General features: G+C 38.3%; 1 protein-coding gene across 8 annotated transcripts in view; it reads right to left on the bottom strand.

The window, feature by feature from the left end:
- Window positions 1-4,369: 4,369 nt before the first annotated feature.
- The window catches only part of LOC125027590 (poly(U)-binding-splicing factor half pint-like), a 30,929-nt gene continuing 17,798 nt past the window's right edge, over window positions 4,370-17,500 (bottom strand). For 4 of the 8 annotated variants that reach the window (XM_047616694.1, XM_047616699.1, XM_047616700.1 and 1 more), the window contains 8 exons: window positions 13,990-14,159; window positions 13,748-13,865; window positions 9,764-9,853; window positions 9,029-9,157; window positions 8,109-8,297; window positions 7,349-7,987; window positions 7,044-7,233; window positions 4,370-5,487 (listed from right to left, as the gene is read on the bottom strand). In XM_047616694.1, the coding sequence (XP_047472650.1) occupies window positions 5,378-5,487; window positions 7,044-7,233; window positions 7,349-7,987; window positions 8,109-8,297; window positions 9,029-9,157; window positions 9,764-9,853; window positions 13,748-13,865; window positions 13,990-14,159 (1,635 nt within the window). In that variant the 3' untranslated portion in view covers window positions 4,370-5,377. The remainder of the gene's footprint in view (window positions 5,488-7,043; window positions 7,234-7,348; window positions 7,988-8,108; window positions 8,298-9,028; window positions 9,158-9,763; window positions 9,854-13,747; window positions 13,866-13,989; window positions 14,160-17,500) is intronic. The other 4 variants (XM_047616696.1, XM_047616695.1, XM_047616698.1 and 1 more) reach the window with 4 other exon arrangements.

The following is a 17,500-nucleotide window of genomic DNA, read 5'->3' as shown; positions in this document are numbered from 1 at the left end:
GGCAGGATAGGACCCAGACAGCTACGCTTTCGTGAAGCACATTGATGCTATATAGGCGTCAATTTCATACAGGGAAAAACACACACCGGTACACTTGCTATACATAATTGGCATGCGAGTTTTCCTCTACACACGACAATTCTCTCTCCATGAACCCTCAGATTATAAGCTATTCGTTACAACTTAAAACAAAATTTAATAGAACATCAAAATATATAATGAGGTAGTAGGGGTAGTAGGGGTAGTAGGGGTAGTAGGGGTAGGGGAGCAACAGACACCCATACATTACAAGTGCATCAAGAAAATAAGTAGACGCCAGGTGTTTGGACCATCTAGGCCAGGGATTTCCAACCCTTTGTTACTTTGTACCCCTTCGGCACCCTGACAAGCTCCAACATAATCAACATCGCTATGTTCTCAATCTCCTATGTACCCACTAAGAAATAAAGATACCCCTGTTCACATGCCAGGGTACATGTCACATGGCACATCTGGCTTAAGGTAACGTCAAACTTATCTGCCCAATTTTTTTTTAAAGCCTCTATCTATTTTGCGATTTTTCACAAGCAAGATCCAAAACCATGTATCCGAAAGAGGAAATCACCGGTAAAGCATAAATTACAGGTACTTGTACTGTAGTTAAATTTTTATTTAAAAAAAAAAAAAAAAAAAATGTAATCGTGTTAGGATGTTTGACTTTGAGGTTAAATGATTTTCTCAGGTCGTTAGGGGTATTTACATTCTCTCCTTCCTCTGTTTATTTGTTATCTGAGAAAATCATTACCGTTAACCAAGGAATTCCTCCCACTTCTCTCTAATAAGAATTCAGTCACTCTTTTAAGGGTAGACCTGCTGAGAACTGAAAGTGAAAAGGCTCTTTTTTTCCTTTTTTAATTAAGAATGGAGAGATGTAAGATGTAATAATATAAGAGGAACTTTATGAAGTTGAAAATAAATCTAAAGAGTAAAGGTAGAAAGACAGAAGATAATCTATGAAGAAATAATTAAACCTGATGAATGAAACTAATGTTAATTGGTAACCTGATTTGGAAAGTTAGTTATTCTACATGAAGAGAAACAGTGATGCCACTTATTAACACTTGTCACTTTCCCACTCTCTCTTACACTCTCCTACCCTCACCCTCACCCCCCCCCCCTCCCACACACACACCCTCACCCACACTCCCACTCTTCTCTTTCATTCTCACTCTCTCTCTTACTCTCACACACTTTTACTCATAACATTATCTCTCTCTCCAGTGATATCAAATATATCAGACTCTAACAATCAAAAATAAATAAAAGGAACATCTCTTGAATCACCAATGACATCAAGTTTCAAAATATAAGAATGTGTACTACCATTTATTATGTGTATCTTATATTTACTTGTACTGTAAAATAACTTTCTATGTAATAAGAATAATCATTATAACTAATGGAATTAAGTATTTTGAATTTGAATTTGAATTTGAATTCTCACTCACTCACTCACTCACTCACTCTTTCCACTCTTTCCACTCTTTCCACTCTTTCCACTCTTTCCACTCTTTCTCACTCTCTCTCACTCTCTCTCACTCTCTCTCACTCTCTCTCACTCTCTCTCACTCTCACACTCACTCACTCACTCACTCACTCACTCACTCACTCTTTCCACTCTTTTCACTCTTTTCACTCTTTTCACTCTTTTCACTCTTTTCACTCTTTTCACTCTTTTCACTCTTTTCACTCTTTTCACTCTTTTCACTCTTTTCACTCTTTTCACTCTTTTCACTCTTTTCACTCTTTTCACTCTTTTCACTCTTTTCACTCTTTTCACTCTTTCCACTCTTTCCACTCTTTCCACTCTTTCCACTCTCTCACTCTCTCACTCTCTCACTCTCACACTCTCACACTCTCTCACTCACTCACTCACTCACTCACTCACTCTTTTCACTCTTTTCACTCTTTCCACTCTCACACTCTCACACTCACTCACTCTTTCCACTCTTTCCACTCTTTCCACTCTTTCCACTCTTTCCACTCTTTCCACTCTTTCCACTCTTTCCACTCTCTCTCACTCTCACACTCTCACACTCTCACACTCTCACACTCACACTCTCTCACTCTCTCACTCTCACACTCTCACACTCACTCACTCACTCACTCACTCTTTCCACTCTCTCTCACTCTCTCACTCTCTCACTCTCTCACTCTCACACTCTCACACTCTCACACTCTCACACTCTCACACTCTCACACTCTCACACTCTCACACTCTCACACTCTCACACTCTCACACTCACTCACTCACTCACTCACTCACTCACTCTTTCCACTCTCTCTCACTCTCTCACTCTCTCACTCTCTCACTCTCACACTCTCACACTCTCACACTCTCACACTCTCACACTCTCACACTCTCACACTCTCACACTCTCACACTCACTCACTCACTCACTCACTCACTCACTCTTTCCACTCTCTCTCACTCTCTCACTCTCTCACTCTCACACTCTCACACTCTCACACTCTCACACTCTCACACTCTCACACTCTCACACTCTCACACTCACACTCACTCACTCACTCACTCACTCACTCACTCTCACTCTCTCTCTCTCCTCTCCTCTCACTCTCTCCACTCTCACTCTCTCACTCTCTCACTCTCTCACTACTCTCACTCCTCATCTCACTCTCTCTCACTCTCTCACTCTACTCTCCACTCTCTCACTCTCTCACCTCTCACTCTCTCACTCTCTCAACTCCCACTCTCTCACTCCTCACACTCTCACACTCTCCACTCTCTCACCTACTCACATCTCCTCACACTCTCACTCACTCACTCACTCTACTCACTCATCTCACTCTCTCACTCTCCATCTCACTCTCTCTCCACTCTCCTCACTCTCTCAACTCTCACACTCCTCACACTCTCACATCTCTCCACTCATCTCCACTCTCTCAACTCTCTCACTCTACTCACTCACTCTTTCACACTCTCTTCACTCTCTTCACTCTCATCACTCTCACTCTCTCACTCTCACACTCTCTCACCTCTCCACTCTCTCACTCTCACTCTCACTCTCTCACTCCTCACTCTTCACTCTTTCACTCTTCCACTCATTCCACTCTTTCCACTCTCTCTCACACTCTCACACTCACTCACTCACTCTTTCCACTCTTTCCACTCTCTCTCACACTCTCTCACTCTCTCACTCTCTCACTCTCTCACTCTCTCACTCTCTCACTCTCTCACTCTCTCACTCTCTCACTCTCTCACTCTCTCACTCTCTCACTCTCTCACTCTCTCACTCTCTCACTCTCTCACTCTCTCACTCTCACACTCTCACACTCTCACACTCTCACACTCTCACACTCTCACACTCTCACACTCTCACACTCTCACACTCTCACACTCTCACACTCACTCTCACTCTCACTCTCACTCTCACTCTCACTCTCACTCTCACTCTCACTCTCTCACTCTCTCACTCTCTCACTCTCACTCTCTCACTCTCTCACTCTCTCACTCTCTCACTCTCTCACTCTCACACTCTCTCACTCTCTCACTCTCTCACTCTCACACTCTCACACTCTCACACTCTCACACACACTCACTCACTCACTCACTCACTCTTTCCACTCACTCTCACACTCTCACACTCTCACACTCACTCACTCACTCACTCACTCTTTCCACTCTCTCTCACTCTCACAGTCTCACACTCTCACTCTCTCACTCTCTCACTCTCACACTCTCACACTCTCTCACTCTCACACTCTCACTCTCACACTCTCTCACTCTCTCTCTCTCTCACACTCTCTCACTCACTCTCACACTCACTCACTTTCACTCATTCACACACGCATGTGCATGCAAGCACACACTCATTCACTCACTGTTCTAGTTTCACTATCATTAAAATATGCCCAACTTCTTTCATAATCATACAGATTTTGACTTACTTCATCTTGCGGTTATATAAATAATTTAATTATCTCTGCAAGACCTGATGTCCATATTTCAACTGCATGTAATAATACTGTTTATAAAACCTATATAAGATAATTTATATAAGCAAAGTTTCTCCAAGCAGATCATTCATTACCTGTAGAATGATGTCAGTATGTAAAATTGAACAGATATAAATAATGCCATGTTGGCATACTTACAATATTTACTCAAATAAAATCTTATTGATTTTCTTCAAATCCTCATTACACATTTATCCATTCTTAGGTCTCCAAGAAACAGGGAGACTGAATGTAAACAATACAAATCAAATTATTTGAGTGTCACACGAATATAAACATATTAAATCTTTACCCAAAACACTTCATTATCTATTTTCAGGTATTCAAGAAACAGGGAAAAATGAAAGGCCAATATAAATCTATCATTTATTAGTTAAAATTCATTCTTAAGAAATATTACCCAAAATGTTTTCTTTCCCTTGCATGGATTCTGTGAAATCAATCACTAGTGAACGGACACAACATGAAATTCAAGTAAGGACTCGTATTGTCTTACACATTGCTGTCTAACGAGAATAAGGCAATCCTAACTTTAATGCTTGGGTGAGGGGGTTGGGAGCCATCGTTTTGCAAAGTGCAATCAACAACTTTCTCCAAAAGCACTATAAAAATAATATGAAATACAAATCAATAGAAAAAAATCTACTTTACAAGCAACTACGAATACGTCTTTTTGTTGTTGTTGTTTTATTTCTTTCCTGTTATGGGATATGTCTTTTCAACACCTAGTGACTGTGTAAGACCTATCCTTTTATTTTTCTTTCAACACTAGAATCCAATAGCTAATTTATGTGAAAATTGTACTCATTAAATTTTTTTTTTCCCTATCATTTTATTAAATTTCATTTTATTGTTGAAAACTGTTTGCTTCATAAATCTTGAATGCAAGTCCCAGGAAAGAATCAGAAAAAATATATATCTATATTATATGTATAATATTTACATGTAAAAAAAAAAAAGTTGGGGGAAATAATGTTTGACAAACAGAGGAACATTACTAATCATTTTCACAAAGGTGCATCAGGTATACATTAGGATCCATAAAAAGGGAAAAACAACAAAATGAACACATTGTTCAACCTTATGTGGTTAAAACAACAAGAAAAGGGAAGTGGGATGATTGGTGAAAAATGACATGACACTTTGTAGGAACTCGGGTCCTTCCATTCATGCAATCATGAAAGTAACACTCATAACAGTAATTTAAAAAAACAAAATAAAAAATAATAAAAAAGCCTTTTTTTTGTGTGTTTTACATTAGCTTTGTCACTATATAGATCTATATTTATATAATTTACACAGGAATCAAGTGCCAGACTAAAATGCCTTGGAAAAGAAATGATCTCTAAATCTGCAGCATTCACCCTGACAAATCATTGTGATTATACATGTTCTGGTCATACAACTCTGCTTTAACTAGCCGACCACCAAAGTATCGTCCATTTAAGGCTTCTTGTGCTGTAGATGTTTCTGAAAGAAAAAGGGAAAGATATCAATTGAAATTCAGTTATTCTAAAATTTACATTTTCTATCTATGTCTGTTACAATATAATTTACTGTATCTTCCTTTTTAACCCAATGCTGACTGGCATGACATGTACATACATGCTATGCCCACTGTGAGTACTTGTTTGATTGTTTTTCCACATAGATGGCTATACTTGTACTAAGTCACCAATGAGCCAATTACGAGTACTGCCTGTCTCGCGCATTTACCTTTTTCTTTGATTTACGAAAATATTTTACGTTACCTTATTTTGCTGTTACTAATGTTTATAACATTATAGTAATTATAATGTTTATAATAAAAATAACACCATCGACATTCGTAGCACTAGTAAAAAAATACATTTTTCCCACCAATTCAAATCAGGTAAGGTTGCAAGGTCTACTAATTGACTCCTTTGTGGCTAAACACTAGCTGAGCCATCTGTGTGCAGAGACATTTCACACAAAGTATAGAAAATGAGCACAGCATTTTCCCCGTTTTTTATTCATTTTCCCCGGCGGCATTAGGTAAATTCATATTAAAAAGTGAATTTAATAAATTGAGGGCTTGAAAGAGGGGGAAAAATAAAAGCTTGAAACTTTTCACATATCACAATCTCCTCTACATGAAGCTTCCACCAAAGTTCTGTTTATATGTGTTTTGGAAATTTCTGACATAAAGCAAACATGCTTCAGCTTCCTTCACCTACTGACTACAAAATTTGATGTCCATATTTGTCAGTTGTAGCTGTTTTCATACTTCTTACATCTACTTAACCCCTTGGTGACGGGTGTAGAAAACTAAAAAAAAAAAAAAAAACTCTACGCTCTGGTGATTAATGGCAACGCACCGACTTTGAGCGACTTTGAGCGCGGGAGTTCGGTACACCAAGCCAAATCACCGCCTCGGAGCAGCCACATGCCACATTTTGAGCGGTTTGCCGCATGCCACATTTCAGAGACGAGACCCGTCGGGAAGGTTACACAGGAGGGCCAAATGCCTTCCCATCTTAATGATAGGGTATGTAGGCAAATCATGACTATAGTTCATATCATCCCAGTTCAGAAAAATGATAAAATAATATTGGAACACTACAATATCTCACCATGAGAGAGAAGCAAGAGCAGGGAAACTACAAAAGATTAAGAAGCTTCAAAAACAAAGTAGTAATAGTATCCTCAGTATTAATGGAACAGCTATACAAGAGAGAGAAGGTGAAATAGAGTGAAAAGCAATGAAGGATGTTTCTGCATGGTCCAGTTCCTTAATAAAATATCATGAGTTATATGTGGTAGGCATGTACATATGTATATATGAGGAGTGTGCATGACAATTATATTATAATATACTAGCCTGGTCTCCTCCTTGTGTACAGTGCATAACATTTTGAAAGGATTTTGCACACAGACTTTATCTAAATACAGATCTAATCAAATACCATTAATGAGAATGCAAAACTGCTTTCTCTTGGAATAAAATCCTTAATTCTAATTATTCATAATAACTGAGTTTGGAAACATGGAATTCTGTAACTTACCATGGGGATTTGCAAACTCCACAAAGATTTTGACAATGACTTCTGCATCCTCTTCATCAGACTGCCTTTCTTGATAGATAATGACATGGTTGACAGTTCCAAACCGTCCACATTCTTCAGTGATTTCATCTTGCAGCTGCTCATCAACTTCTTCTGCTCCAACCATGTTGCGTAGGATTAAGACATTTGACTGGGAAGAATGAAAGGAAAAGTGAATACATTAGACTCAACTTGTACAATCATAAAATTATATTTTCTTTTATCCAATAAAAATGACCAACTGATGCAAGCATTAGCTCACTCACCTCAGCTTTTCTCATTAGTTTTTGCATAACAAGATGTCGAGCAGACTGTCCTTTAATTGACATGGTTTCCTGCTGTTGTAATGTTTGTGGCTCATTGTCTTCCATCAACTTCTTAGCCAATTCTTCTTGATGTGTGGGCTTGCGATCTTCACCACCGACAGCTGATGCATTTGAAGTTGAGCTCGGAGTTGATCCTGCAACACTTGGTGTTGAAGCATTTGAAGTTGCAGGGGGCAGTGGGGCTGGAGAAGATGCTGAGGATCCAGGAACAGGTAGAGACGTGAGGACTGTTGGAGGTGGAATGGCAGACCCAGAAGAGTTAGATGTCCCTAGGTTGGTTGGTAGGCTAGTGACCACACCCACAGGGGGGACAGAAGCAACAGGTGGTGTTCCTCCAACAACACCCACAGGTGGCACTGTTCCCACTGGGGAAACACTGCTTACTGTCCCTATGGGGGGTACACTACCTACTACACCCACAGGGGGTATCTGGGACATTGAGTTGGGAGAGCTACTTAGCCCCTGAACTAGGCCGATTGCATTTGTTGCAAGGGCATCCATAGCTTGAATCTTTGCAGTTGCAGCTGCAGCTGCCACTGCCGCTGCAGTTGGCATTTGTGTTGGTGCTGATAAGGGACCCTGAAATTCAGAAGAGTCATCTAGAGCTACAACTGCACAGTTTCTCAGAAAGACAATATAGTTGGATTTATAGAAGGTATTTTACACAAATTTTAGAACAGAAAAATTGACAGTAACTTACATTAACACCAAAACTCACATAACATGATCCTGGAGGAGTAATTGCTTTCCCAACACGCAAATACTGTCCACCCAAGTCAAATAAGTTCATGGAAGCTATGGCTTCCTGTGCAGATTGTGAATTTTCATATTCAATAAATCCATAGCCCTTGTGTTTGCCCGGTGTGGTTCCTGGCGTTAACATACATTGCTGAAAGAATCATTGATTCATTAATAAATGAGAGTTGTGTAAACAAAGACACAAACAAAGAGAGAAAGAGACTGTAGGATAGGGAATGAATGAATGAATGAATGAATGAATGAATGAGAGAGAGAGAGAGAGAGAGAGAGAGAGAGAGAGAGAGAGAGAGAGAGAGAGAGAGAGAGTGAGTGAGAGTGAGAGTGAGAGTGAGAGTGAGAGTGAGAGTGAGAGTGAGTGAGAGAGAGAGAGAGAGAGAGAGAGAGAGAGAGAGAGAGAGAGAGAGAGAGAGAGAGAGAGAGAGAGAGAGAGAGAGAGAGAGTGAGTGAGTGAGAGAGAGAGAGAGAGAGAGAGAGAGAGAGAGAGAGAGAGAGAGAGAGAGAAAGGGGGGGGGGAGGGGGGCAATGAAAAATACACCTAAAAACAGTACAGCATTGCTAAAATTGTGAAATCTCGTGGATATTAAAACTTGATTAAATCTATTAAAATCTCGACTTTCAATAAGCTTGTTTTACACATAACATTTTATTCTACCACATACACACTTACTTCAATAGATAGATAAAAAATTAAATGACAGTAGTAGTGGTGGCAATGTGGTGGTGGGGGTGATGCAACTTTGGTGGAAAAGGAAAACAAAATATATATATATATATATATATATATATATATATATATATATATATATATATATATATAAAAGAAAATCATTTAACATGAAGCAGCATAGAGACCATGCTTACCTTAATTTTGCCAAAGGCTTCAAAGACACTCTTGATGTCAGTCTCAGAGAGGTCTTGATGGACAGAAGCAATGTAGATTCTGTTGTAATAATTTGCCTCCTCTGTGATCTCATCTATTACCGTCTGGGCCTGAAAACAAGCAAAGGAGACAGCTGTAGACGACAAGATAACCAAGACTTTGCACGCACCTGCATGGAGAAAGCACAGAGAATTCCAGTGCATACTTTCCTGGTGATACAAGTGACAAAGTTTTTATGTTTCTTATATAAGACATATCAATATTCCCTACCACCACCCATTACTAAGACTATGCTGACTACATAAAAGCACAAAATATGTGATAAATTGATGTCAAAATATAATTCAGTGCAATTTCAAAGCTGAAACAAAAAATGAGAACAAAGACTGTAATAATCAAAAATGGCAAACACTTTCAAATACTTTATGACTGAAATTTTCCTTATTTGTTTAAACAAATAAGCTGGTGATCCTTAAAGGTCACTTAAGAAGACAAAGAAACCAATAAGTATATAAATAAATAAAATATATTACCAATTAAATAAAAGCTTGATTTAGCTATCAGAACCACACAAAATATCCTTGTTCTTTCAGCTTTTTAAAATAACATATGTTAATGCTTTATCAACACAGGGCAAGTGACATTTTTATTTGATTGTATTTCACAACAAAGCATGACAAATGACACCATTCAGAACGACAGTCTTCAAAAAATACCATAATACTTGCACCATCAGTTGTCCTTGTCATTAGCTGTCTCGGTTGTGCAACATCACAGGCACTATGGCCCTGTGCTGTCGACCAATTCTGTCAATGGCAAGTAAACTATAAATGCTTACGAATTCTTCACTCATTAACATGTCATTGCTCAGGACTTGCTAAAATTTGTGCTGAGCCCTTTAACAAACACTCAAACTATCCTTTGTGACAGGACAAATAAAGGATTTTAGTATTTACAGAATTCTGCATCCTAAAAACTAGGACCAGCAAATCAAGTATAAAATCCCAAATTTTTTTTACAGCTTTTCATTACGTAATTAGCCAAAGATAAATTAGAAAGCTCATTATTCAAGAAAGCATTTTCTGTGAATCCTCATTATATATATTAAAGATTCCCTCTAAGATTTAGTTACTTCAAAATATTCCCAAATCACCTCCTCCATGATATAAATGCCCCAATCTGAAAATGGCCCCCACCAAAACATATCAAGTTCTAAAACTCATTCTATATCCTCTACTGATTTTTGGAATTGAAACTTTAACAAAATTGATCCTCCCCACTCATCAGTACTTGAACTGAATGCAATTAGATATATCACTGATCAATTTATTGAGTAGAAAGTTTAACCCCTTCCAGATGGATCACATGTACAGGCGTCATAACATACCGCTTAGTCTGCGGGGTATGGCTGCACATGCGGCAATGTGCCAGAACGCGTGGAGCAGGAAGTTCCGCTACATGTAGCAGACTCCCGCGCCCAGTGTCTGGACCTTGCCAGAAATCACCAGAGTTTATGACACTCAGAGATTTCTGATACCCATCGGTGTTGGGTTAAAGTATATTTCACATTCTCATTATCCACCCAATGTTTTAACCCATAAACTGCTATACGCCTCTTCAGTAACATCAATTTGTATTATGTCTCTTGAAAGAGCTGTTTTCCAATGATACCCAGAATCTTGACTGATTTACAACCCTGTCATTTTTTGCATGGGTATTTTTTCACACTGGCAACACTGCTTGAGAGTACTGTAACTTCCTCATTTGTATTTAATAAGTCCTTCACTTGATGTCTGTGGAAAAAAAAAAGACTGGATTGCTATGCAACATGGCCATATTGGCAAGTATATGTAAAACAGGCACTCTGCAGTTTAAGGGTTAAAGATAAGTTCACTTTTTAGCAGTTTCAATTAACACACAAATGAATTTATAACTATGAGCAAACATACAACCTTTAAACAATTTTAATTTCCGTCACCGAATGAATAAGACAACGTCCATGACTTTACACTCAATCGCAGCCAATTACTTATCACCTGCCATATGATGTTTTACGCTCATACATCTAATGCCGATCTGTTGATGATATTCATAAATATTCTCCTCAAAGCAAAGCTATACATTTATATTCAGTTTTAGTAAAACTTGACCTCAACCAATATGTGCAATATCATATATATATTTCTTATTTAAAAATGACTAGTATATTACAATCATAAGTACCTGCTACTTTTTTTAAACATCAAACTTCTTCTTTTAGACTTTAAATCAAATTATAGTGAAGATTTTTTGCAACTGCAATTTCAGATGTTTTTCTTAGTAATAAAAGCTTTTGAAACCAATGTCTGAAAATATAAGTAATTTCATGGCAGCCATCTGTTGATATTTCTAACCCACAAAACCTCTTTTTCACTCCATTTCAGGGACATAGACATATGCAGCAAAATATTTGTGAAAATAACTTCCCAGAATTCATTATAAAGCACAGTCTGTCAAAAAAGTCACACAAAACATTTGGTTTTTGTACCAAAATCTAATAACTGGCACCTGAATCCAGTTTGGGTGACACGCATTTATTTTTAAAGTGGTGAGTTCTTTTTGCCAAAGCAACTGCAATTACAGAAAGCTGAATAAATGAACTGAACACCTGACACCATGTTGAATTTATCTTTTTCAAGATAGAGAATAAATTCTCTCCCTCTTCTTTTCTAATACCTTGTATTATCTGCACTTTTTTATTCTTACTGGTATTGACATTTCCAGTTTATCATAGATATCAGTACATTATATTATCTTCACATTCTTCCTTGTGTACAGCACCGAGAATTAAAATACCTGATGTCTGTCTGTCCCATCCCATAGCTCCACTATAAGCAACCACAAATTGAACTCTTGGATTCATGTGGTTTCTCAATGTTCTTGTTCTTGTTTGACTATAAAAGAGATTTTCCATTCTATGTCACACTTCAGTTGATATTTCTGACCCACAAAATATCTTTTTGACAAACCAAAGTGAAAGACAATTTATATTTTAAAGACACTTCTCCTTTAACCCCTAACTGATGGATTAATTTTTTTTTTTTTTAAACTCTACTCTGGAGATTAATGGCAACAAGCCGACTATCAGCACGGGAGTTCGCTACATCAAGTCGAACCCCCGACTCATAGTGCTTTGGCGTGCCGCCGCAGCATACAGCCGCACTCCAGAGATCAAGCGGTTTGTTATGACGCATCAGCGTGTGGCCCATCAGTATGGGGTTAATCATGTATCACATGCCAGCTTTATGGGGGGGAGAAAATTCAAGGGCAGAACAAACTGGCTGACTGCATACATAGCAAAGCTTTGTTAATATGCTTTCCCTCATGGTAGCATGTAATCAATCAGCCTGAAACAAGAAAGCTATTCCCAGACAGCTATTTTTCCTAAATTTACATAGATATGATTTAAATGATGTGCAATTATCATAATTATGATCATGATAAAGACTTTCTGTAGTACTAATAAACAAAGGGATGTCCATCCCTTCTTTACCAAAATCATGTTTGTTTTACAATTGTGTCTATAACCTGCAAACTTCCATGCCATACTAGATCTGCCACTGTTGTACATGCATAGACCCCCAAATGAGTGCCACATATGGATCTTAAGAATGCTCACTTAGGATGGTTTAATCACCTCATGATCTCAATAGGCCTGTGTTTGGTCATCAAAGACAGTGACAATGGTCAACATCAAATGGGTGTCTTCTGTACAATGCAGTCACTTTTAGCTTAATCCCCTTTTTTTTTTTTTATTCTGTGGGATATAAATCATATCTTCTTATTACTAGTGGCATCCATATGCCTTCTCAAGTCATCTGAAGACTACCATATAGTGTGTTCAAAGATTACATTTTCTTTCATGTGGTGCAGAAAAAATCACTATTGTTATGCTTTTATTCCAAACTATATATATAATTTCAAAAGTTGTTTTTTTTCTTAATTTGTTACATCTTTAGGGTTTATGAGATTACCAGTATGAAAACAAATCAAAACAGTGTGTACCTTTTGGATGTTGGTGATAAAATATACATTAACAAACACACTGTACATACTGTACTATTTTCTTACATCTAGCTTTCTTTGATGAGTTATCTAGTTATCTACCTTTTCATCATTCAATATAATTTTTTTTTTTCATTCATTCACCTAGCTATTACTAATAACTAATTCACACTCTTTTTGCTTGTTTATACATTTAAAAATGGTGGTCACATTTTAGTGCACTGCAGAATTATATAAATCTTTTTAGTAAGATGTTACCATACTTTCATTTTTCACTCCTGTTCTTGTCTAATTACTCTGTCCTCTCTTTCACTTTTCAGCCTCTAATTAGAATTGCAAAGAGAAAACCAAGAAAATGCAGTCATAGTGCTTAAACTTTTGTTTCTCTTTTCTGAAGTGCTGTATTGTCTTCTCATAGTCACACAATTTCATTTTGCAATTTAAGAGATAAAATAAGTGAACTCCTATATGTCACTTGCCCTTAATGTAAATAACACAGGATTCTCTTCCACTGACATGCTTTACAAACTCTTAATAAAAAAAAAAATAGCTAAATAAATAAAAATAAACAAACTGTAAAGCTTTTAAATTGTAAATCTGCATGCATGTAAAAGAATCTGCAGTATTAAAATCCTATACACAACAAGAAGACCAACCTGAGGCATGTTTGATGGGCGTCCAACTTTTATGTTGCGGCCTCCAATCATCACTCCGTTCATCTGTTCCAAGGCAAGCTGTGCCGCCTCTGGCATCTCGTACTCAACAAAGGCAAATCTGTAAAGAACACGAAGGATTGCTTAATCTAAAATCATTAAACAATCCCTACAAATCCCAATCACATATTTCAAGGAATTATTTAAGGAATAGAAATACTACTAAAATCTCATGATAACCTTACCCCTTGTGCTTCTGTGTCACTGGGTCCCACGACATGTTGATTGATTTGATTGGACCAAAGGGAACAAAGGCTTGACGTATTGTATCTTCTTTTAGCTCAAAGCTGATGCTCCCCACATACACACGGCACATCAACACCAGAGCTTGATGTCTTTGTAGAGACTTTGCTTGCTGAAAAGGATAACGCTAAATAAATACTACAAACATCACCTGCTTACTCTTTGCCATAATCAGTTTTTTTTTTCTCTCTCTCTCTCGCTTTCTCTCTCTATTAAGTGTTGTTAATAACAACATAATAATCATGTTAATACTAATAATAATAACAGTACCAATATTAACCCAATGGCGACGGGTCACGCCTATAGGCGTCATAACAACACGCTCGAAAGGTGGCGCGCGGCTGTCCGCCCCAGCGGCACGCCAAAGTGCCCCGAGGCAATGATTCGGCTTGATGTACCGAATTCACGTGCTCAGAGTCGGCGCATTGCCGCGGTTCGCCAGAGCATAGATATTTTTTTTTAGTTTTCTATACCCGTCGCCAATGGGTTAAGAGCACTAAAGATATCTGTAATCAGGAGATTACAATAATAATAATTGTCTCCTTGGTGGCTGAGCACTTGTAGAGCCATCTTTGTGTAAATAAAATTAACAAAACAAAAGCTACAGTGGACATCAAATGGTCTTGGAAGCAATGAGTTAACCATTACAGTGTTCTCTTGTATAAAGATTAAGGGGTATGGCTGAGAGACCAGCAACAGGGGAAACCAAAAACATGGTTGGGAGGGCGTGAGAGAGATATATGCCCCTTGAGGTTTACTGTATTTTTGCCTTGTCATCTTTATATACAGTTAGGAACACCTTTCATCTCAAGATGTCTGGCACAATTGCTCACATAGCTCAAGATGTCTGGCACAATTGCTCACATAGCTCAAGATGTCTGGCACAATTGCTCACATAGCTCAAGATGTCTGGCACAGTTTACATATTAACCCCTTGGTGACAGGTGAAGAATTTTTATTTAAAATCTACACTCTGGCAATCAATGGCAATGCGCTGACTTTGAGCGCAGGAGTTCGGTACATCAAGCCGAATCACAGGCTCGTAGTGCTTTGGTGCGCTGCTGCGGCATACAGCCGCACGCCACAGATCGAGCAATTTGTTTTGACACCTCACAGCATGACCCCTCGGGAAGGGGTAAGTATCACCACTAATTCCACATAAGAGTTTTCTCATCTCTAACATTGCTCTTAACCCTTCAACGACGGTATCAGAAAGCACTCAGTGTCACTTACTCCGATGACTTCTGGCAACTGTCCTGCCAATTGGCCTAGTAGTCCACTACATGTAGCCTTACTTTCTGGTTGACTCGCTTTAGCGGGTCATGACACCTATGGCCATACCCAGTGTGATGAGTCTGTTTATGACAGCTATAGGCATGGCTTGCAGATTTGGGTTAACTTTTAATTAAATTCAATCAATACTAGAAAGCGTAATTTTTTATTTTGTTTTCTAAAACACTGGTTCTTTGCCCACTGAATCTAGATGGTATGACCTTCACATAATAAAAAAAAACTTGGCTGTGGGATGAGTAATGGCAATATGCCATTATGGAAAAATTTAGCTCATGGCTGAAGTGACAAATAAAAAATAGGCTGAAGGCATGGGTGATGGGAACTTGTCATGAGTGTTCAAAGCTCTATGGAGTAAATTAGAATTTAGTAGTCATTTAACCCCTATGATCTAAATGACATGACCATCACGGCATGAAAAAATTTGGCTTGAGGGGCACATGACATGAACATGTCCTCATGGGAAAATTTTGCTGTGGGCCGGGATGATGCGAACTTACTGTCATGAGTATTTGAGCTGAAGGCTAGGGTGACGGGTAACGGGAAAAAGTTTCACAAGTGCACAAATCTCTTGAGTATGATTAGACTCACTTGTCATTTAGGAAGGGGCTTTTGCATTATTTCTATTAATAAATAAGTGTGGAATGTACTGTCCATGAGCCATGACTGGAAGATCACCAACTCCAGCAAGGATGCTATTTCCATGCTCAAAATCATGTTCCTGGCTGTCAAGACTGTATCAGAAAATTGAATATAATGGAGAGAGAGAGAGAGAGAGAAAAAAAAAGGCGTATATAACAAAATGTTACTTATTGTCATTATTCTTGCACTGTGTTATGGACTACCTACTACTCAGAGTGATAAGCAAGGAAAACAGTCTATTATCACCTGGATAAAGCAAATCAAATGACAAACATGGACACTGGAAAACAGCAAAAAAGCTAAAAAATACTCGTCTCCGCACATGCATACGGCCTACAAGTCGCACACCCATCAGAGTGGCCAATCAAGAAACCTTAACCCTACAATGACGGTACCAGAAATCTCACAGCGTCACTGATTCCAGTGACTCCTGGCAACCGCCCCGCCATTGGGCCCAGGAGTCAGCTATGTGCAGTGTAATTTTCCTGCTAGACTCACTTAATGCCTATAGCCATACCATGCGAGCTATAGGTTAATAACATATCAAGAAATATATAATTAATGAAGTTGGATATGAACCTGATGCTCTCTGAAGCTTCTGCCTTATTTCCACTGGTAAGCAAAGGTGGACTGTACCATCCATGAGCCATGGCTAGAAGAGCCCTCACTCAAGGAAACATCAAACAAAAAAAAAAAAGGAAAACATGAATTAACCCAATGCCGACAGGTATGACGTGTATGGACATGCTATGCCCACTGTGAGTACTTGTTTGATTATTTTTACACATAGATGGCTACACTTGTACTAAGTCAGTTACTGCCTGTCTCGCCCGTTTACTCTTTTCTTTGATTTACAAAATATTTTATGTTATCTTATTTTGCTGTTACTAATGTTAAAAAACATTATAATAATTATAATGTTTATAATAAGAATAAGAATAACACCATCAATATTCATAGCACTAGTAAAAAATACCTTTTTCCCGCTATTTCAAATCAGGTATTGTCACAAGGTCTACTAATTGACTCCTTTATGGCTAAGCACTAGCTGAGTAATCTATGGGCAGACATTTCACAGAAAGTATAAAAAATAGGCACAGCATTTTCTCCATTTTTTTTTCATTTTCCCTGGCAGCACTGGGTTAAATATTCAAAATTAATAAGTACTCACACTCACTCACTTTTTCTCACACACACACACTCAGACACTGTCTGTCTGTCTGTCTGTCTGTCTGTCTGTCTGTCTGTCTGTCTGTCTGTCTGTCTGTCTGTCTGTCTGTCTGTCTGTCTGTCTCTCTCTGTCTGTCTCTCTCTGTCTGTCTCTCTCTGTCTGTCTCTCTCTGTCTGTCTCTCTCAGGAATTCACAGACCTGTCAGTGGTATACTGATCCAGTGTACCAGCTATGTATCACATAATAAGTTCTAAAGTGATACAAAGAACAAATATTAAAACTTAAAGGCAAAAGCTCCTATGCACACTCCTGGATGTGCTGCGAGGCACTGTAGGTGACCTGTGTGTGTA

The sequence above is a fragment of the Penaeus chinensis genome, chromosome 7, assembly GCF_019202785.1.
Source record: "Penaeus chinensis breed Huanghai No. 1 chromosome 7, ASM1920278v2, whole genome shotgun sequence".
NCBI lineage: Eukaryota > Metazoa > Arthropoda > Malacostraca > Decapoda > Penaeidae > Penaeus > Penaeus chinensis.
The sequence above is the reverse complement of the archived record's forward strand: the minus strand, read 5'-3'. Positions and strand labels throughout refer to the sequence as shown.